Source organism: Cryptotermes secundus, unplaced genomic scaffold (assembly GCF_002891405.2).
Source record: "Cryptotermes secundus unplaced genomic scaffold, Csec_1.0 scaffold2018, whole genome shotgun sequence".
NCBI lineage: Eukaryota > Metazoa > Arthropoda > Insecta > Blattodea > Kalotermitidae > Cryptotermes > Cryptotermes secundus.
The window spans coordinates 10,335-33,052 of record NW_019729955.1 but is presented as its reverse complement, the minus strand read 5'-3'; the positions used below and the strand labels follow the sequence as shown (position 1 = coordinate 33,052).

The following is a 22,718-nucleotide window of genomic DNA, read 5'->3' as shown; positions in this document are numbered from 1 at the left end:
ACTTGTAGGTTGTTAGTATAACCAATTACAAATCAGAACGGCGTTTCAGTAGCCAAACGCAGTAAAATATTGACACAGCATAAATCTTATATTAAGATAGCATGTAAATAGATACTTTGACATAATGTGTAAGCCGATACATTGACATAGTATAAAACAGATTCGCTAAAACAAAATGTGAACCTATATATTTACACAGCACGTAAATATATATTTTGACACAATACTCGTTCATAAACCGATACACTGGCACTGCATAAAAACAGATGTATTAAGAAAGGATGTTAACCTGAATACTGACATAGCACATAAACCAATGAAATCAACAAATTCTTATTTCTTAAACCTATAAATAATTTGGAAATTGATACAATCTCCTCCTGCAATTAAAAAGCTTAAGATATCTCAAATTCAATATAATGTACGCGTCGATAATTACTAGATAAATCAAGATGCTGAGTATGAGTGAATGCATTCTAAATGTTTATGACAATTGTAGCTCTCATATATTTAAGAAATAAAATGGATATTCTCCGACCTGTCACAAGTAGGATATTTAACCACTTGGAAGTTTCTGTATGTAAATGTTCCATGGCCTTACAATTCTAGCTAACTGTGTCCTTGTTACGGACATGCGCGTCTCCAGGAATTTATCCGGGGGAAGGGAGTCAGAATATAGGCTTACATGGTGTTTCAGTGCACTTTACGAATTGTCCTAGAGTTTTGGTTCTCTGTATCAAAAAAAAATATGGGGCCACAAAGAATGTTCAATTTCTTCCATTCTTAATTTTTGGTATACATGTGTTGGGGTATTATTTTCCCTTTTCATTTTCAATTTTTCCACAAATATAAAGGATGGACAGATGCCTGGCTTGCCCTCGGGCACGGTTTCCATGGTTATAGATGTACATACTTCCTTTGGTAACTGTTGTTGCGTTAGGTTAGTCAGGTCAGGCGACGTTAGGTTGGGTTAGGTTTGCATAGATTGGGTCGGGTTTTGTTAGAGAAGCATAGGTAACTAGAAACTTGAGAACTGCGGCAAAACTTCTTACGAGGACAGAATAGGACTGCGCTTGTGTACTACGCTCTGTCCCTGTATTACCATAGAAGACTATTCGTTTCCCAACCAGACAGTAAGAAATGAAAAGTGAGAGTGATTTTCATGATGGAGACGGACTCAGATTATCAAATCGCAGAACAATGATAAGAAGCCATAAAAAGTTTGGGGGTGGGGTTATACGTGTGCATTCGCAGGCAGCAAATTTTTTCGTTGTCACATCAACCTATCGCCCTTTTCATCGCAAGCCCTGTGCATATGCGTATCTTTAGTCGTTTACTTAGTCTCATTTAGCACAAATTGAATGGGAATGTTGAAACGCCAAAGTCTCATTTAGCACAAATTAAATGGGAATGTTGAAATGCCAAAAACGGAGATGGACTTTTAGCTTTTAGTTTTATTCACGGATATAGCTCATCATTCGTTTATGGGGAGGACTAATAAACGGAATTAATCTCACTTTAATATGATTTGTTTCACTTATTTATTCACACTTTCATTCACTCACAGGACAACGATGGAAGGACATGCGATCCACTCTGAGCCCTGCTTTCACATCCAGCAAGATGAAGAGCATGTTCGTCTTGATAACAGAATGTGGTAAACAGCTAACTGACTTCCTGGAAAAGTGTATTAATGACAAAAACATGACAATTGAAGGCTGCAAGATAGAACGAGGTAAGTAATACCATAACACAAACCACTTACGCTAGCCTGATTATGTACATGTAAACATATGGAACCTTGAATTCCGTGTGACCGCGTTCGAACATGTGCCGAAGTAAAGTTTCTGGAAGCGGTGTAAAGGTAAAACAAAAAGGTTCTGGATTACTTGAAGTAATCTAGTTACTGTGTTTTTCATTTATTTGTTTTGTTACTTTTATATTATTTGTTTACTTACTTACGTTATTTACTCATGTGCTTTCTTAATTAACTTTGCACGTATGTTTCTTCATGCATTTACCATTGTTCTGGGATGTGATGCAGTGCAGTCCGAATAGAACTTCATTGACGTTTCGGAGTAACATATTGTAACGTGTTTCGTTACCGAATACGCCTTAGAGATCGTTAATTGATTTATTGAACAATCTACAAATAACGGCTACAATTAATTATCACAATATTACGGGTTTCCACACTTTACAAACCCTACAACAAAATCTCTTAACACAATCTTCACTTGTCTTCACGTACTAATAACGCAGGAGCTATACAAGTCTCCCTGAATTACACACTCCCAAATACACAATCACACACACGTCCGGTTCTTCTTTCCGCGACGGCGGCTATACTCCAACAGTAGGCGGCTGACTGGAGAACTGTTGATATCACACTCGGCGACTATTACTTTACAACTCGGAGACTGCCCACATTACAACTCTGCTGTAGCCACATAACAACTAACTCGTAGCTGCTGTGCAGTTCCCTTATATAGCCGCAGTGGTGCCTGTTGCCACNGGGGTGGGAGGGGTCAACATGTCACACTGCTCCCTCCTTAAGGCTGTTCGTCCCGAATAGCCTAACGGTGCATCCCCGTTCCTTTTCCTCGGTGACTGTTCTTGCAGCATCTTCTTTGTGTCCTCCTACTGTTACAACGGCTCCCTTCTTAAGATCAACTCGTCTCGAGTGGTTTCCTTTCAGCCCGGCAGAAGATCCAGTTGTGTCCCATTCATCCATCGCTTTCATTATTCCTTGGGAGGCCGGTACTTCTACACTACCGGTTCCTCCTCTGCTTGAAGTCTCTTTTTCCGTTTTGGAGGGGGTCATCCCCTTCACGAGGTCAATCCTTCATCAGGTCTTTCGTCGGAAATTTCTTATATCGACGTAACAGCTCTTGATGCGTTGTTTGCACTCGCTGACGTCGTTGTTCCTCCTGGACTTCTAGCCGCTGGCTGGTACGAGACCTTGGTGCCCAGTCCTTTGTACGGTATCCGAAGGTTCCCTGGGGAATTTCCTTCTTGAAGTCATTTCTCCAACGTCGTGCCACTGTCGCGCGACAGGATATCTTCCTGCAGATGGCAGCCAACTTTATCCGGGACACATGATCTCCTTGGGTCCAAGATTTCCTGAAGATGATTCTCCGGCGCCATGACACTCTTGCACGGCGGGACACCTTCCTGCTGACGACAGCCAATTTATTCTGGTGTTCGCAATTTTCCCGAGTCGGATTCTTCTTATTTCGTCGAATGCGGTCCCTGCGCCTTTACTTCTTCGGTTCTCTGACCGGCATTACTTCGGCGTCTTGTACGGGTACCTCTAGTAGTTCTGCCGCCTCAGGTTTCCTGTGCACTGAAGCCGGCTTTTCGTGTTCTGGACGTGCCTCCGTTTCTTGGTAGGTCATCGTCACGCCGACCGATATCACTATGGGGACCTCTTCTTGTTGTGCCGTCGCAGGTTTTACGTCCGTTGTAAAGGAACGAATTCAGTAGCATTGACGTTTAATTGTGAGGAAGTTGTGCCCCGTTGGAAGAGTGCGTAAACAGTAGGGTCTTTGTAGATAACTGCTTTCCCAGGATGTACGCGACCCTCGACCGGGTAGCCTAGCTGTAGAAGCTGATTTGAACTTAAGATATAATGACAGAAATATCGAAAGGATTCTGTTCGTTAGGTTCATCTCGGAATGCAGGCGTAGTGCGGGGGCACTGGTGATAATTTGTCCATTTATTTTCCCGTGTCCAGAATCGACTGACCGTAAACCCCTGGCTCCGCTCGTGACGTCACCGCGCGTTGCGCCTTGCATAGCTACCAGGATGCGGGGTGATTACTCGCCTATTACGCGAGCACTACGTTACAGCTACGTGCAGCTGGGGAGGTAGGGGTCAACATGTCACATTTACCATTGTTCCGGGATGTGATGCAGTGCAGTCCGAATAGAAGTTCATTGACGTTTCGGAGTAACATATGGTCTCATTCTTGAGGATCGAAGGGTAAGCGAAGCAGACAACCAGCTCTTAGCACTAAAGATGCAAGCGGTATACCCCTCCGAAATTTCGGTGATTTTCTACCTGACCATACGGCATCGCGTGTCTGAAGAAATTATTCTTCATTTTTTCATGTATCTATACATCTATTTAGACCGCCTCTGTTGTCAAGTGGTCAGAGTTTCTGGCTACAGATCCAGATGTCCAGGGTTCGAGTCCTGCGCTACCAGAATGTGGTAAACAACTGAATTCCTGGGAAAGTGTATCAAGGACAAAAACGTGACAATGCAAGGCTGCAAGATAGAATGAGGCAAGTAAGTAAAAGTAAAAACGTAAAGGTATCACTGTAACAGGCTGTGGAGGCCCATAGGGTTGTGAGATGTTGAGGTTCCCACATTTTCTAGACAATCGGCTCATAGAAGGAGCCAAGGTTGCTCATTTCTGTTAGAGGCTGAGTCGACCCCAGCGCCATAGTGCGGCTGGAAGGATTAGGTCAATTGAAAAAATCCAATGACCTCATCAGGACTTGAACCCGCGACCTTCTGGCTTGTAGCATAGTGCTTCAACCAACTACGCTACCGCGTGCCCCCTAGAATAAGGCAAGTAATACCATAAAACAAAGCCACTTACATCAATCTGAGCATTTATACGTAAACATACATAGCTTGAATTCGTTGTGGCCGCATTGGAAACTCTGCCGAAGTGACTTTGTGGTCATCATCAGGTGTTTCTGTTTCTATTTCCATGCTTATATAAGTCCTTTCGATTTGTGTATTCGAGTTGGTGGGTTGTATTCTTACTTGTTGTGTGTTGTGCTGCGTGTCTTGTTTCAAGTGCTTATTAGCAACCTAAGCAACGAGACAGACGGCAGCATTGTCGCCGTCCAATAATCCATTAAATATTAATAAAGACAACAAAAAAACAGAAAACATTCACCGTAGATCGAATGATATGTATGATTGTAGAAAAACTTTAAAAAATGGAAGCATTGTCTGAAGTGTCCCGACTTTTCATCCTTGGTTTAGTAGCCACTTTGTTTAAAATATTTCAGCAAGTATACCCGTTGCTATTAATGACTTTGCCAACAGAGCCCTTTGTTACGCAACAGATTATTAACACGCACCATCAGACTGGGAAGTAAAGTTCTCTGCGCGGTTCATGCGACAGCTGCGTGACGCAGCAATAAAATTTTGGGAGAGGTGTTTTCTATACAGTCTTTAAAGAGGTGTTAAAAGCAAGACAAGTCTAGAGTTTAGTCAGTTGTAAGATATTCGCCAGTCATTAAGGACGTGAACACGGAAGTTGGGGGACTTATGGCTTTGGAAGCCATTATAAGGCGACAACCGGCGAATATATAGCACACTGAGAATACTTGCGTGCTGTAGTGAATTGCAGAGTGTGCGAATTAAATATAAATATTTGAGGCTAAAAAGTGGTTTGTATTATTATATTTCTGAGCGTAGTACTGCTATTGAGAGTCGGCTGCTATGGGACACACGGCTCTGTGAGAGGAGGCATGGGTGCCGGCGTAAGAACTTGAAGCTATTCAGTGAACAATTGTAAAACCGTCTGCTTCTTCCTTTTCTAACTGCTCCACCTGAAAGTTGAACAGCCAGGCATATGAAATAAATTTTCAGACCATAATCTTATTTGTATTTACTATTTCTGTGATGTAACAATATGAACCAAGTTTTGTTCCCATGAAAACTTACAATTTGGTTGTCTGCCAAAATGTTATCGAAATACAGCAAGGTGCTCCGGAGATGAAATGTTCAGAATTAAAGATATGGATTTCACATTATTCGTTTGTTTCGCGAAATCTGTGCAGCTAACGTACAAGAGATTGAATTATAATCTATTTAAAAATACCAAATTATACGTATCTTTATTTACACACCGTTGGTGTGGTATTTAAAACAAAGATAGGTTCAGTCCCCTTCTTATTGTATTCTTTGTGTGTTTCAGAAGGTAATATTCTGGCCGTGGAAATGAAAGACTTGTTCACAAGATACACAAATGATGTAATTGCTACGTCAGCATTTGGAATTAGTTGTGATTCACTAAACAATCCTAGAAATGAATTCTATGAGACGGGAAGATACGTTACCAACTTCAGCGGTATCAGAGCCATAATATTTCTTGGCTACTTTTTCAGCCCAAAGCTCATGAAGGTAAGAACATTATTCATGTTAACGTTAATACTGAAAAAGTCTACAAGTCTAGGAATGTCTCTGTTATCAGACCTTCAGAATTCCTTTCACTGTTGAAATTTGTAGAATATTGGCTCAGTGCCTCACCCACTGTCAGATTCTATTCTTCTTCTCTTCTTTCTTACATTTTTCTTCTCTCATATTCTTGCTTCTTCTCCTCCTCCTCCTCCTCCTCCTCCTGGTATTGTTACTGTTTGATGTGGGTCGATTGACTAGAAGTCTCAGAGCTCTTTCCCCACTCCCATTTCATTTTCTTGCTAGCTCTTTCCTGTCTTCTTGATGTCTTCAAGTACCTGCCTGAACCATCTTGTTCTGGGTCGTCGTTTACGTCCCTTTCCTATAAATTTAAATTCCAATGCCCTTATCTCTATCCTTGGTCTAGCCAGTCTTTTTGTGTGGTCAAATTATTGTCACCGATTCTCTTCCAAATTTGTAACACATTTTCAATTCCAAATTCTCTTCTAGAAATATAATTTTAAATGAATCGTGTTATATTTTCCCCTTGCATTCTGGATTTGTTTCTCTTTGCGAGTGTCCATGTTTCGGATTTCTGTAGAATGGCACCAGATGTTACTTTTGAGTATATACTGGTGAAGCCAACAAGGACTTTGCTGCATGATATTAGCTAGCTAACCATTCAGTCAGCCATTCATTCAGTTTATTAGTTATGTAGTTATGACAGAAGCAATCTCTGTTCTCTGTTTCACGATACCAGCTTCTGAACATGAAATTGATGTCCAAAACTCTGGCGAACTTCTTCCGTTCCTTGGTACATAATACAATTTCAACGCGGGAAGAGAAAGGCATTGTGAGGCCGGACATGATCCATCTGCTCATGCAGGCCAAGAAAGGAACACTTCAGGGGGAAGATAATGGTACAACCAATGGCAAGATTACCAAGCCAAGTATGTATGATAATAATGTAATGTAATATAATATATTATGACATGACGCTTGAAAGCCGGAATAATGGAGTCAAAGCAGATGTTCATTAATTAGCAACGACTGGGTAAACAAGTTCCCGCGGCAAAGGAATAAGCAAGCAACAATCCGCATAGGCTGCTGCACATTTTTCACTGACAGAAGTCCCTTTACATATTAGAATTTGATTTCAGTTTATACTTCTGAAGAGTGTAAAAGAAAAATATTTATATATCACATATTTACTCCTATGAGAATAATGTAACCACAAGGGGAATAAGGTGAGAAAGTGAACACCAATTAAATAAAAAGACCAACCCCTCCTTTTTATCATTAAAGAAGAACAACGAAGAGGGATAAAAGGTATAGACACTAAACCAAAATATGGCCAAGGGGCCCAGCGGCGCCCAACGCTAGGAGTGACTGTGCTGGCGGGATTGCCGGCAGTAAGCTTCGCTCTGTTCTGCTGACCGTCCCTCTCGTCAAAGAGGGCGCCCAACAAAACAAGACCGTTACTGTCAAACAGTAATAAATATTTGGTCATGAGCCCCAGATGGGGCCCGACACCTAGACATACTGATCGTCAGTCGCAATGTGACTTTGACTTTTGCTGATCGTCAGTCGCAATGTGACTTCGACTTTGTTTAACATTTTTCAATAACCCGTGTGGAGGCGGGTTCGGATATCTCCACAGTTACACTGCGAGTTGAAGAAGGCGACGAAAGGAGAAGTCTCAAATCTGAAAGGATAAAATAGGGTCGCGAGTCCCCAGGGACTCGGATCCGCGAGACACTGTGCTGGCAAGGGCCAACAGCATAAAAAGAAAGAAACATATCCTCCCCTCAGAGAGGGCGCCCCACAAAAACAAGAAAGTGATTCTCAGTTCTCCCATAGAGAAGAGCTCTAGCGTGTCTGAGTACATGAAACAAATTCATGCACCAGTATTCATCGATCCTTCACAAAACGGTTTCTTCCGGATCCACCTCCGCGAGCATTGATACAGAGGTGGTTTGACAAGTTTGAAAACCATGGATACTTTTGTAAGAAGGAAAACAGTGTCCTTCCTCATGTGAGTGATGAGGCTGTATGGCAGGTGGAGGCAAGGAAATTTGCGTGGAAAGGAAGCCGCGAATTACAGATGCCGAAAGTGAGGCGGTATGGCAAGATCAATGCAGACGAGTTCGCATGAATCCTTACAATGCCACGCTGCCAGACCGTTGGACTGGGGGAGCTGGAGCTGCAGATGAAGTGGCCTCCTCGCTCTCCCGATCTCACTCCATATGACACCTTTCCATGAGGCTATGTAAAGGAACCAGTGTTTGTGTCACCTGCACCGCTGCGTATTGATGCACCGAAGTTGAGAATTACAGCAGCTGCCGAGACAACTGAAGGGAACATGTTAGAAAGAGTATGGGATGACCTAGAGGGGAGATTGGACATTTGTTGGGCTCCCATTGAGCATCTTTAGGATACGTTAAACTTGCAGATTTCGTCATGCAGATGACACTAGTTACAACTGCATAGCTATAATGCTTACCTTGGTATGACAAATTAAAAGAGTTTCAGTCAATTACCGACACACTGTACGTTAACTGAAATTCAGGGTGTCAGTGCAGAAACCCCTGCACTTGAAATTCGGAAAAAGTTTTTTCTGTTTACAACGGTTGCTCCCATTTAACGCCTCTAAGTACTTATCTCGCATGTATGTTGGTTTTATTTCCTTACTAACACAATTCATGAGGGCCAGGTCATATGAAGAATCTTGCAATAAGTACCAAAATTCTTTGGAATTTCGCGTACAGAAATTTGTGGTACGTACTTTATATTTCTTCGAATATGCGGTTAACTTCTATTAGAGATTGTTTTATGACGCTGTCAAAATCTAGACCATACATTACACGTACTGTCGGCGAAGAGGGTATGCATGAGGAAAATGAAGAATTCTACATCGGATGATTGGATTTATTGACACTCCGGTTACAAACTCTCTTAATTACAATTACTACAACGCTATCCCTGATTTACACATGTTACAGTTCACTTTTACACACGCACTAGGATTCTCAGCCTTCATTAGTCGTCTCCTGGTAAATGAATTAAAACACTAACACTGTGATTAAACCTTCCACTTAAACACAACGTTTTCACAGGAAGACTTCCAATTCTTCAATTACGAACTTCCCGACATCTGACTTGAACTATCTCAACGCAGAAACTAGTATTTAAAGGAAAATAAAGTCTTGCCATTTCTTTCTCAGGCACCATGGAACCTCGGAACACAACTGCAATTCATCTACTACTCACTCCTCTAGGTTATTGTTCAGCTTCGGAATTCAGCTCATTTATGTAGAAGCAGCAAGAGCACGTATCACAGAAAACATATGTCACGTGATTGCTACCCATCCCGTCGATTGGCGCACTGGATGTTGGCTAAAAAAACATATCACTTAACCGGTACCCACTTTTGTTTCAGGCACTGCTTACGCGGAAGTGTGTTTACCGAGCAGCTGAATAGAAACGGGTAGTATTGCATAGCTGTTCTGTTGTTTCGTTCTTGTATTACTTGGCAACGGCTCTTTCTGTTGCTCAACCGTTCTTGCATGGAGCAAATATGCTACAGAATTGTAGGATGAATTGTAAGTTCAAAAGGATTTCGAAAGATACGATCGTGACCTAATTCACATGGTGAATGTTGTACTCTGATAGTCTCTCTGTCTAGCGCCATCCGAAATCAGTCATTTAAATACTCATGGATGACGTAATATTCCAGAACCTTCTGCTTCCAGATAATTCTCGAAGCTCCCACACTGTTCTACCGATTGAGTATGTTCTGGAAAATTCTTTAAGTAGGCTAGTGTGGTGAGATAAGCAATTCATATGCCGCACCGGCTATCAAAGATCATTCTAGTAGATATCATCTAAACAATCCCGCAGCGAATTCTTAGAATAGTTAATGGAAAATTGGGTATGTCATATTTAGTACACGACTGGTATCAAGTCATCAGTATTAATATTTAAGAATTAGACCGGTGAGTAAAGATCGGTTTGGCCGCACTATAGCTCAAGTGGTTAGTCGCTGCCTTTCCTCCGCGGTGGCCCAAATTCGATCTCAGGTTTGGTCAAGTGAGATTTGTGGTGAACAAAGTGGCGCTGGTCGGGTCTTTCGAGTACTTCGGTTTCCCCTGCCAATCTTCATTCCACCAAATTTTCCATCATAATCACCCGGGGCAGGCTACAATAGGCCAATAAGTGGCTGCTGTGCCGAGTGGACCCAGTTGGACTCCACCCCCCATTAAGCGAATTTAAAAAAAAAGATAGGTTACACTGTGAACAAATCTTGATCGTTATATTTAAGTCTCCCAGACAGACAACCCAATAGTCGACGATTTTTCTGTTTCGGAAATAAGACACAGCTGTTTTCAAAACCTTAATATTTCGCATAAAAGTCTACGATGGTAGTTCAATGATAGACTGAAATTTATCCCTCCTGAAGACGTGGGAACCGTTTAAATTAATCTCTTTTACGAAATGTTGGTATTAACACTGTATTCACTGTGGCCATGTACCGTGCTTGTAGCTTGAGATGGCGTCAGACCTTGTCACTCCTAGTGTAGAAGAGCGTTGTGACATTAAATTCCTAGAATGTTAACCAGCAGAAATACGAGGGAACGTCAACAAGTAAGTTACAAATGGATATAGAATTTAAACAAATAAGAGTACTGATTTGAAAAATGCTTTTATTTCTCAACATAATCTCCCTGTACATTGAGGCACTTGTCCCGTCGTTACACAAGCCCCTGAAAACCAGCAGCATAACATTCTTTGTGCTGCTGTCGGAACCAGGCGGTGATTTCCCTATCTACAGCTCCATTGTCGGGAAAATGTTCAAGCTGAAAGATGATGTTTAAGAGGGCCGAACAAATGGAAGTCTCTTGGAGGAAGGTCGAGGCTATACGGCGAATGCTCGAGGACTTCCAACTTGAAATTTCGCAGCGTCTCATTTGTCTTGATGGCACTATGGGGACTTGTGTTGTCATGCAAGAGCAACACGCTTTTTCTGAGGAGTCCTGGTTGCTTCGTTGAATGGCCTTACGAAGTTTCCTGAGAATGTTACAGTAGGAATTGACATTTACGGTTTGTCCTTGAGGCCGGAATGCGGTGAGCAGTATGCCTTCGTGAGACAGAAAAGGGGGACTGATCTGGTATACAGATGGTTCCAAGACAAATAAGGGCACTGGAGCTGGTGTGTACTGCCATGGCACGAGGCGGAAACTTAGTTTCCGCTTTGGGCGGTACATGACAGTATTCGAGGCAGAAGTATATGCCATTAAAGCATGTGTTATGGAGAATTTATAGGAACTATAGAAATATGAATATCTACATTCTATCTGACAGCCAAGCTGCACTTAAAGCGCTTGACAAACATCAGATTAATTCAACATTGGTCTGGGATTGCCACCAAACCCTCATGGAACTGGCCAAACATAACAGGGTACAACTGATATTGGTGCCTGGGCATGGGGGTATTGCTGGAAATGAAGCAGCAGACCAATTAGTTAAAATTTGAGCTGAACACCCGTTCATAGGACCTGAACCAGCCTGTGGCATCTCTCTAGGAGTTGCCAAACAGGCAATCAGCCACTGGACTAACATGAAACACAAGGAATACTGGGAATCCTTAACTGGACTCAGGGAAGCAAAGGGACTCATACCAGGACCTTCTGCTAAAAGAGTTAAGAAACTGTTGAAGTTCAACAGGAACCAGCTACGATGGGTGGTAGGACTACTTACAGGACACTCTCACCTCAAAGGAAACCTGTTCAAACTGGGATTGAGTGATAGTCCCACCTGTGAGACGTGTCGGATAGAAGATGAAACAACCACACATGTCCTGTGTGAATGTGAGGCATTAGCTTATTTAAGATTACGTCACTTGGGCCAGTACTTCATGGAACCAAGTGACTCTTTTGACGCCCCCACGTCCAAGATCCTGCGCTTCATCCGAAGTGTGGGGTTGCTGAGGGAATAATTAAAAAAAGGGGAAGCACAATAGACCTAAGGTCGCGGTGCAAGGGCCGAGAAGGCCTACCCCTCATATATTCTATTCTAGTCTATTCTATGCCTTCGTGATTCCAGTCGCTGCATGGTTCCGACAGAAGAACAAAGAATTTTATGCTGCTGGTTTCAGGGGCTTGTGAAACGATGGGACAAGTGCCTCAACGTACAGGAGATTATGTTGACAAATAAAAGCATATTTCATATCAGTACTCTTATTTGTTTAAGTTTTATCCGCTTGTAACTTACTTATTAACTTACCTACTCTTGTGCCCTGATAGGGGGCAGTGACTGTACTCACCCCCTATCGGACGTCCGTGGATATCACTTAACCCATGCTGTGGAAAACATGCTTCACTAGGAGGGTCACAAATACTCGAGTTCTCCAAACAACAACAAAAATGGAATATATAATCAAATCAAAACACTTACACACCTCTAAATTCTAAAAACACATTAACCCACCAAATATAATTTAAACCAGAAGTTCTAATAAGCCATCAGTGACCCGACGGGCAAGTACTCACTCGCGCTAAACACGATGCACATGAAAAACACTGGCGCTATCCCAAGGTTTTCCACAGGCACACCTTGCTTTACTCATTCTTTTCTGGCAACTGCTAGAAACAGAGTGCCTGAAACGGCCTGTTTTCCCAATTCCAAGATTCAACTTTTTCCCAAGTTGTGAAAGCTGCGCGTGCGAAATCCCTGAGGTCGGCATCTTGCCGGACATGTCTTGTCGCGCGAAGCGAAACCTGACCGGGTCTCTCCACTGATGCTTAAACAGTCTTTTCTAAAGACAATTCGATCGACTGCCAAGGAATGCTAAGAGTCAGCCGCGGCTGTCTCCTTGCCTTCCGGCCAGCCGTCTAACATTTCAACCTAAGCACACAATCTTACAAAAATTACACTTAATAACTAATTAAATGGGCTCAACACTACGTACCTCGTAGGTTAAGTGCAAAATATGGAGAAGTGAGCCCGTCGCATGCATGTGTTTATGATGGGTGAAAAGGTTATTCTGGAGACCATAAAATTTCTCTAACATACGGGTGCAGCATGCTGCCAAAAGCAGTACGAAACATGAATATTAGCAACACTGAAAAGTTGATTTTGATTAATAGGCGAATAGCACAGTAATATTTCATCCAAATGCTTTGGGAGTGTTCAAACAAACATCCATGAAGAGTACTGCTAATGAAACTATATTCCAGTGGGTCCTGAAGATATATTAATTCGGTCAGAAGAAGTAGCATATTGCTGTGTCTGTCTTTCATCTGCGCCGGCTTGTGTGGGAGAGAAACACATTCATAGAGCGAATAGTGACCTGAGACAGAGATTGAAAGCAACCCTCAATTCACCCTATAGTCAAAGCAGTCCGGCATGGAATGACGTAACATGGAACTTCCACCACCCAAGACCCAGCTGCCTACTGGCATAATCATGTCAGTTGTGTTTGGGATTAAGAATGAGTCATTCTTGTTGCACCTAGTCTAACAGTGTATGCAATGTGTTATAGTAACTTGCGTCCCCGTGATTTACACCAAGCGATTCGGAAGAAAAGCCTTAAGAAAACTGTCAAAGAGCATCTACTGTCAAATACCGGAAATTTGACGAAGGTGCCATTGGAAATAGTGGGCAGGAAAATCACGAAGTAAGCGCCCCAGGGCCCGGACTTAGACCTTAGTGCCTTTTATTTGGACGAATGCACCTAGAAGAGTAGAAATTTCAAACTAACGATAAGCTCAAACAAGGTGTCCTGAGTTTGCAACGCAGTTCGGGTAAAGCCTCTTGTGCTGTTTGCATCAGTAAATTGCAAGGACGATGAAAAGTGCGAGGGACAGTCAGAAAATAATGGGTCACAAATTAAGTAAAACAGCTGTAAGTAAAAGTAAGTAAGTAAAGATATCCCTGTAACAGGACTTGGAGGCCCATAAGGTTGTGAGATGTTGAGGTTCCCACATCTTTTAGACAGTCGGCTCATAGATGGTGGTAAGGTTTTTCAGCCCATGCGTCGGCCGCGTTTTACCCCCAAGAACCTTCCAAGAATATTCCTGGTACTCAGTTTTGTTAGAGGCTGAGTCGACCCCAGAGACATAGTGCGGCTGGAAGAATTAGGTAAATTAAAAAATTCAGTGACCTTATCGGGATTCGATCCCTCGACCTTCCAGCTTGTAGCATACTGCCTCAACCAACTACGCTACCAGCTGTAAAGGAGGTAATTGGTGTTCTATGTGTATCACTAGGTAGCAGCAGAGTCCAGCTTCATGACAGTCTCGGTAGGAGACGCGCATGCAGGTATTCAGAGGCTGATTTTACCAGTCAAAATGGCGACCTGCTTCAGGCGTACACTACCGAAGAGAAGAAATCATGTTGTGTGTTTTGTAGACAAAGGACACAATGAGAAGAATATTCATAAAGAAAAATTTCCTTGCTTGCAGTGGGAAGTGTTTGTCGTGTAAAGTGATTCACAACTGGCAGGAAAATGTCTCTCAAGGACGTTCGAAATTCACAGATATTTCCTGACCAGGTCGACCGTTTGAGATTTCGTCAGAAGCAGCTTTGTTACGGGTGGAAGAATTGATTCCAGCGGACAGGAGGATAACGACAGACAGTGTAGCAACTGCACTAGGATGTTCCCATGGTTTAGCATACAGCACAATATAACGTGGCGTATTTGCTCTATTCAGGAACTGTTCAGCCACAGAGGCCTCGGGGCACACGCGCAGTGAGAGAGTTGCAGATGGTATCGGCGTGTTGCTAGCCGGCAGCTCTGTGACTGCTTGGATTGTGCAACAGTGAGTAGAGGTCACGAGACCTCTGCATTTCCGCGAGTGACGTCACATACAACCAACCAGCCCCTTGTTACGAAAAGCAGGGTAAGCACCCCTCCACGCTACGCTGTGACGTCACGCAACATTGGTAGCTATCACGTAACTGGCTTTCTATGGAATCCGTGCCGCAATCGTTTCTTCGCAACGCTCGGTATACACTTTCCAACAATATAGAATTCTTTCTGAGTGGTTAGTATTGAAAAGAATTTGGGAGTATTTGTCAGTATTCGGGAGTATTTGAGAGCGGTGAGAGCAGGAAATTGAAACCAGGAAGTCAGAAGGTCACCCTTTGAGGATATCAAGTGTGATTTAGAAGACCTTATGTGCGCGACTCTGCAGTGATACTGGAAGTGTAACTGGAAGATCTTAGGTGTAATATCTGGAGTAATCTAGGTGCTAGTTTCTGAGCTGGGATCCGTTGCTAGGAGTCGACTAGTAGAGACAGAGAATCCTAGTGCGTGCGCAACGATGAACTGGAAAGTGTGTAATTAAGCGATAGCCCTTTATTAAAGTGTAATTGCGAGATAAAGAGTAACTAAGTGGTTAATAAACGCAATTACCAATCCGAACGGCGTCTTCAATAGCCAAACATGCTACGAGATGATCGTTTGAAATATCGGAAAGTATGCGCACAGTGTGCGCCCAGAGGATTGAAAGTTCGAGAAAAAATAAATTCAAGAACTGCAATGGGAACCTTTAGAACATCCTGAATTACAGCCCGGAGTTGGCCCCTAGTGTCTTCTATCTGTTTGCTCCGCTAAAACATCATCTTGATGTAAAAGGTTTCGTTAATGACAAACAGCTTGAAACGAAGGTGCGGGTTTTTATGCACTGGTAAAGCGATGGGAAAAATGTATCGTCAGTGCAGGATATGTCGAGAAATAAATATTCTTTTTCAGGTTCGAAAGTCACATGTGTTACGTTATACTATATCCATTTGTGATCTATTTACTAACTCGCCCTCTTCATCATCATCATCATCATCAGTAATCTGTCAAGATGACAGGTCCACAGTCTCTTACAAAACAATTCCTCCACTTAATGCGATCTAGAGCTTTCTCCTTCGAATGAAAATATCCTCTTCTGTCCCCAAGGTCATCCAGCATCTTCTTAAGTCTTCTTCCTCGTCTTCTTGTCACTTCTATCTGCCCATCTATCTTTCCTTCGATAACTTCTTTTAGAAGGCAGTTTCTGCGTAAAACATGACCAATCCAAGTAGCCTTCCGTTTTCTTATTTCGTGTAGGATATTCCTCTGCTCACTGACTCTAATTAACACTTCTTCATTTCTCACATAATCGGTCCAACTGATCTTCTCCATTCTTCTCCAACACCACATTTCGAAACTTTCCAGATGTTTCTGATCTACTGCCCTAAGTGTCCATGTTTCAGCCCCATACAGAGCTATGCTCCAAATGTAGCATTTCACTAGTTTCTTCCTCAAATTTAAGTCCAATTTGCTGGTAAAAAGATTCTTCTTCTTGCTAAATGCAGCTTTTGCCATGGCAATCCTGGATTTAATTTCACTAGTACACCTTCCATCATCTGTTAACAAGCTACCCAAATATTTAAAACATCTCACATTCTCCAGTTGTTTTTCTCCCTCTTATGTTAGTGTAAAGGGAGAATACGTTGAAAAGCAGCGAGACTGGTGATTATGGCTGGTCTATAATATATTTGTAAAAGAGTAAAGTCCATTTTGTGAGAAATAGGGGCGGGTGGGGGAGAGACAGAGGGACTGATGTTTGGTTAATATAGTTCTATAAGACAGACGGAATGATGTTTGGTTAATTATACTTGTAGTACGGAGCAGACAGACCGATTTATATTTCTATGGGACACAGGGACTGATGTTTTGTTGACTACAGCTGTATGTGGCAGACAGACTGATGTTTGGCTGTTGTGTTTGTATGGGGCAGAGGGACTGATGTTTGTTTAATTATAATTGTATGGGGAAGAAACGCCGGTCACGGTAGCCGAACGGTCTAAGGCATGTACTGTCTTCGCTCGCTTATAAACCGGGATCGTGGGTTCGAATCCCACTCAGGGCATGGATGTTTAGTTCGTGTGTGTGCATTTTTCTGTGTTTGTCTACAGGTAGAGGCCTTGCGACGAGCTGATCACCCGCCCAAGGAGTCCTACCGAATGTGTAAGATTGAGAAAAACCAAACTGAACGGAGAAGTTCATGGAGGTAGGCCTAGGGCCACAGGGGCTGTAGTGCCAAGGAAAATAGTAAAGAAAAAATGGGGAAGACGAAATGATGTTTGGTTAATAGTAGTTTTACGAGGGAGACAAACTGATATTTGGTTATTTGTAATTGTACATAAGTTAGGATTTAATAACATTTATTTTTGGGAACTGTTCTAAAAGTTAAAAGTAGGTAAACTTAATGAGCTGCAAAAAGCATAAAATGCTATTAGTATATTTTCAGTGATGAACTCTTTTTTTTTTTTGTGCTTTTCGTAATAGAATTCCGTTGGTTGGATCAGCTTTATGTGATAGTGTGGCAATTTGAGTGACGGTGTAAAATTGTTTGTTGTCCTGTGTCCTTTCAACAGAATGGGAAGACGATGACATAACAGCCCAAGTAGTTCAGTTTCTTCTGGCCGGCTTTGATACAGCCGCCACACTCCTGTACTTTGCCTCACATCTGCTGGCCATGCATCCAGATATTCAGTCTCGGCTCCAAGATGAGATTGATCAAACGCTGAAAGAGGACAGAGGGAAGCTTACATACGAAGCAGTCCACGGCATGAAGTACCTGGACATGGTGGTCTCAGGTATTTCGCAGAAGCTCAGTTACTTTACCTGATCACGTCCAGGGTTTGGGTTGCACATGTCGTGTATCATACGATTACTGTCTTACGAGACGTCAGGCCCTGTACCAGCGCGGCCAAAAGAGAAACTCCGGAAAATACTTGACCAAATGAAGGGAGATTGCACTTCCACCACTGCTTTTACCAAGAATATTATCTTGTGGTATATGATGTCGTGCAGTCTTCCAAGATTGCGTCCACGTTGTTTGTTGCCTTCCGCACTGAAAATGAACGCAGTACGATCCTCTCAACCTTCGGCAAATTTGTAGTAGACTGCACTGTAAAATAGATTCTAAACTTCATAGTCACCGCCATGAGATGATACAGTTTTACAGTTTCTTTGCCCTTTGGCAAATCAGCACTTCTCTACTTCCCTCTTCTTCATTTCTCACCGCCCTATATTTCTGACTCATTGTTTTTCTTGACCTTCACTGCTGTCAGGAAACAAAATGGAGATAACAATTTCGCAGTGCAAAGTAAAACCATCAATTACAGCAACCCTTCTAGTCTAGCATTATTGTCACTATTGTAATCACTGCGAAATTCGAGCTATTTCTGAAGGGGTTTGCGGAGAGTAGAGTGGTGGGCGCCAAGACGCCGTGCGCATGTCCCACTCTTCTCTACATCCCGGACCATAAACGAAGTATGCCTACAGTAATACAATACGGAGCAAATGAACTCTGGGTCGATGTTTCTGTTAGGAATGTACGTGCCGTAAGGCTGCAAGAGGCGGGAAGTACAGGGCTCTAAGCAGACTAATGCATCCAAAATAGAGACCCAAAGCTAGGGGTTTCACAACCGTTGGTCCCACAGCGTAGAACATGGAGGCAGCAAGTTACTCCGACACGTTTCTGCTCATGTACCAGACTACACGATGTCATAACCCAGAGTAAGAACCTCAGATGTCATACAATGAATCAGAATCCTGTCCCTCGTCTTCCTCCTCAGAATCCTCCCCATCAACGCAGCCTTCTTCGCCATTGCTGTCTCCACGAACAACATGTATCGAAGCATATCATCGGTCGAATCATCGTCTTCCAAGCTTCATGACGCTCTAATGTTACAGTCCCTTAGCTTCCTCACTGTGACATGCATCTCCAGCTGTAACCTGTATCTCTCCATCCGTCTTTTGCGTTAGTAAAGCCACAGCTATGCCCTGTGCTATGTTGAATGTCAGCACACTTGGCACGTATTTCAGAAGCAGTGATGTCGAAAGTCAGTACATTATAGCCTGAAGAGTGCAGCCTTCTGGGTTGTAAAGACGTTCAATTCTAAAATGAAAATCTCTACGATTATTTGGAACACATGAACTTCGTCTCTACAGGTCTAAGAGCACATCACGCACAACAGGAAGTAGGTGGCATATAGAATTGGTTCTTGCGTTACATACTCTTCGAGCTTGAAAAGCGTCAGGCTTCTCCATACTACGTGACAGAACCTCAAATCGAGCAAATTATATCTTATTTAATTCCTAACCTATTTGTGTCGGCGTAAGCGTCAGTCCTTTATTTTTGTGCATTACGTGAGCTGCTGGTCATTTAGAAAACTAGTGTTGACAACTAGAACTTCCTCATATCACGATTAATGTTAATTCCTTTGAAACTCCACACTACATGCATTTTCCGTTTTATTGTGCAAAATCGCAGCGTTCCCCGCAGTGCCCTCTGTTAACGCGGTCTCCGTTTATACTTCACATGGTAGACCGGCAAGTGGCGCAACCCCGCGGTGCTACCATCAACTTGCAATACACCCCATACAATATAATCAAAACCTAGTTATATCCTTTCAGTATTGTGGGATTCTACATATCTCACTAACGGATGACTAACAAATATCTGGAAAATTAAACTCCCTGTATTTTCATTACTTGTACAAGTGTGGCAATAAAATGTGCATCCTGGTGTTCACATTATGTGTTAAAAATAAATAACACAAGGAAATAAACAAACAAAAAAGAACAACAAACTCCGTGGTTTGTAGTCCGCAAAGAGAACTATACCGACTGAGCGACCGCCGCTTGTCGGCGAAGTTAGTGCCAACTTTTGCTGATAGAGGGTGTCGCGTGGTCAGAGCAACGAATCCCCACGGCCGTTAATCTCGGTTTTCTAGACCGGAGCCGCTATTTTTTTAAATAGCTCCTCAATTATCGTCGCGAGGCTGAGTTGACCACATTCCAGACCCACTACTTCTCAGAAAATGTAGCGTCGGGAATCGAACCCGGGACCTCTGGATCTATAGGCAGGAACTCTGACCACAAGATAACAGAGGCGGTCTGTAGTCCTCCAGAACACTTCAAATGTTTATTTCTGTACAAATTAATCTCCGCCTACTTAAATGTATTTCTTTACTGTCCAAAAAGTTTTTGAAAGCAATCAGCACAGGCATCCAAGAAACAACAGTCAGTCTTGGATCTTTTTTGCAACATCAAGTATGTACACTTTTTCAGGTCCATGTTTCAGATCCTAATAGCAGCAGTACTACTGTTAAGCCTATTATTATTATTATTATTATTATTATTATTATTATTATCATCATCATCATCATCTCATGTCACAGGTTTATTTCCTGGTATTCCTTTTTCTTGAATCAGTGATGCACCTCACCACACAGGCTTCAAGCTTCGCACTGTAGCACTTTCCGTAGTATGTGGATGTTCCTAGAATAGCTGTTTTTTGTAGTGAATCTATGGAGTGCTTACCAGGAATTAGTTCCAAATATTTTCTCAACCCTCTCGTGACTGTACCCATGGCTCCAATAATTACTGGTATCACAAAACATTTCATGTTCCACATTCGCTGAATTTCGATGCTTAAATTTTTATATTTTAATTTCTTCTCTGCTTCTTTTTGTACTACATTCCTGTCCGATGGTACTGATACATCTATAAGTATGCAAGTTTTCTTTTGCTTGTTTTTAATTATTATGTCTGGCCTGTTTGCCAGAACCTCTCTGTCTGTTTGAATGCCTTGGTTCCATAAAACCATTATATCCTCATGTTCACATACTGCCTTAGGCATGTGTGAGTACCAGTTGTCTGGTACTTCAGTTCCAAATTCTTTACATATTGAGTAATGTAAATGCATGCAAACTTTATCATGCCTTACTATATATTCGTTCTTCGCCAAAACGGGACATCCTGATGTTAAATGGTCTATAGTTTCTTCGTATTCTTTACACAGTCGACATTTACTTCCGATCTCTTCTTTCAATATTTTTCTCTTTGTACTGATTGCTTGGTCCTGAGCTGCTAACGATTACGCTTTCTGTTTCCCCTTTAAAGCCTCCAAATTTCAACCATCGATAGGTCTGTTCCTTATCCACTAGAGTGTCATCTAAGCTGCGTGGGTATTGTCCGTGCATTCTTTTCTTTTCCCATTTTTCTTTTGTGTTCTGAGCTATTGCCTTTTTTTGTAAAAATTTCATGTACTTGCAGGCTGTGTTCGGCGAAGAACTTGTGTTGCGTTAGTGTGTCCTAACAATTTTCATCAGTTGATCTTCTGTTCCTTCTATATATTCTGCTAGGTTTGTGGTTTCTGCCACGTAAGCCGCCTCTATCTGTATCAGGCCTCGTCCTCCCTCTTTTCTAGGAACATACAGACGGTCTATATCTGCTCTTGGGTGATGCTGTCCGTAGGTAGTTAACATTTTTCTTGTTTTCCTGTCCAATTTTTGTATTTCCTCTTTGTGCCAGTTACTAATTCCAAAACTGTATCTCAGTACTGGTACTGCCAATGATCCAATTGCCTGAATTTTTTTCTGCATTCAGCTCTGTGTTCAAAATCAATCTTAATCTTCTTACATACTCCTTCTTCAACCTTTCTTTCTCTTTCTTGTGTTCCATCTGGTGGTTCTCTTCTATTCCCAAGTACTTATATGCTCCATTTGTTTCTAGTTCTTTAATTTCATTCTCCCCTGTGTTTTCTACGTGCTCTTTTCTTTTAACCTTACCTTTTTTATCGAAATCCTGGCACATTTTTCTAATCCAAACTCCATTTTTATATCACTACTGAATGTTTTTACAATTTTAATCTCGTCCCTCAATTCTTCCTCACTTTTTCCTAACAGTTTCAAGTCATCCATATACAACAAGTGACCTATTTTCCTTTCAGATTCATGCACCTGGTACCCACATCCAGATCTATTTAATTCATGAGTTAGCGGAATAAGCGCTACGCAAAAAAGTAGTGGTGATAATGATTCACCCTGAAATATTCTTCTGTTTATTTTAATGGGTTGTGATTGCATAAGTTCCTGGTTTGTTCTCATCTGAAGCTTTGTGTTCCATTTTTCCATGGAGTGTTTGCAAAATTTCACTATGCTATCATTCACTCCTACTAGTTCCATTAACTTTTTTATCCAGCTGTGGGACACACTATCATATGCCTTTTGATAGTCAATCCAAGCCATGATTAGGTTCTTTTTCCTCCTCCTGCAGTCCTCAAGTATTGCTTTTGATATCACCAGCTGGTCCTTGCATCCTTTTCTTCCTGGATGACATCCTTTTTGTTCTTCTGGCAATAGGTTGTGCTCCTCCAAATATAACGAAATTCTTCTGGCAGTAATTCCTGTCAGCATCTTATACATAGTCGATAAACAAGTAATCGGTCGGTAGTTTTTTGGGTCCATAGTGTTTTTCGATTTAGGATGTAGGTATGTTATTCCTGTAGTCAGCCATTCAGGCATTTGTTGAGGTTTTTCTATTATTTTGTTGAAAGCTTCTACAATATAACTGTGCGTAACTGGGAATGCTTTTAGCCAGTAATTTTGTATTTGATCACTTATAATTATTATCATCTCTTGTCACAGGTTTATTTCCTGGTATTCCTTTTCTTGAACCAGTGATGCACCTCACCAATCAGGCTTCAAGCTTCGCACTGTAGCACTTTCCGTAGTATGTGTGATGTT

The 22,718-nt window shown here is 42.1% G+C and overlaps 1 protein-coding gene across 1 annotated transcript in view; it reads left to right on the top strand.

Annotated features, from left to right (window-relative positions):
- LOC111865926 (cytochrome P450 9e2) overlaps nt 1-22,718 on the top strand; it is an 88,099-nt gene that overhangs the window by 56,338 nt on the left and 9,043 nt on the right. Inside the window, 4 exon segments of the mRNA XM_033752036.1 lie at nt 1,568-1,735; nt 5,944-6,149; nt 6,904-7,093; nt 17,556-17,777. Coding sequence (XP_033607927.1) covers nt 1,568-1,735; nt 5,944-6,149; nt 6,904-7,093; nt 17,556-17,777 — 786 coding nt within the window.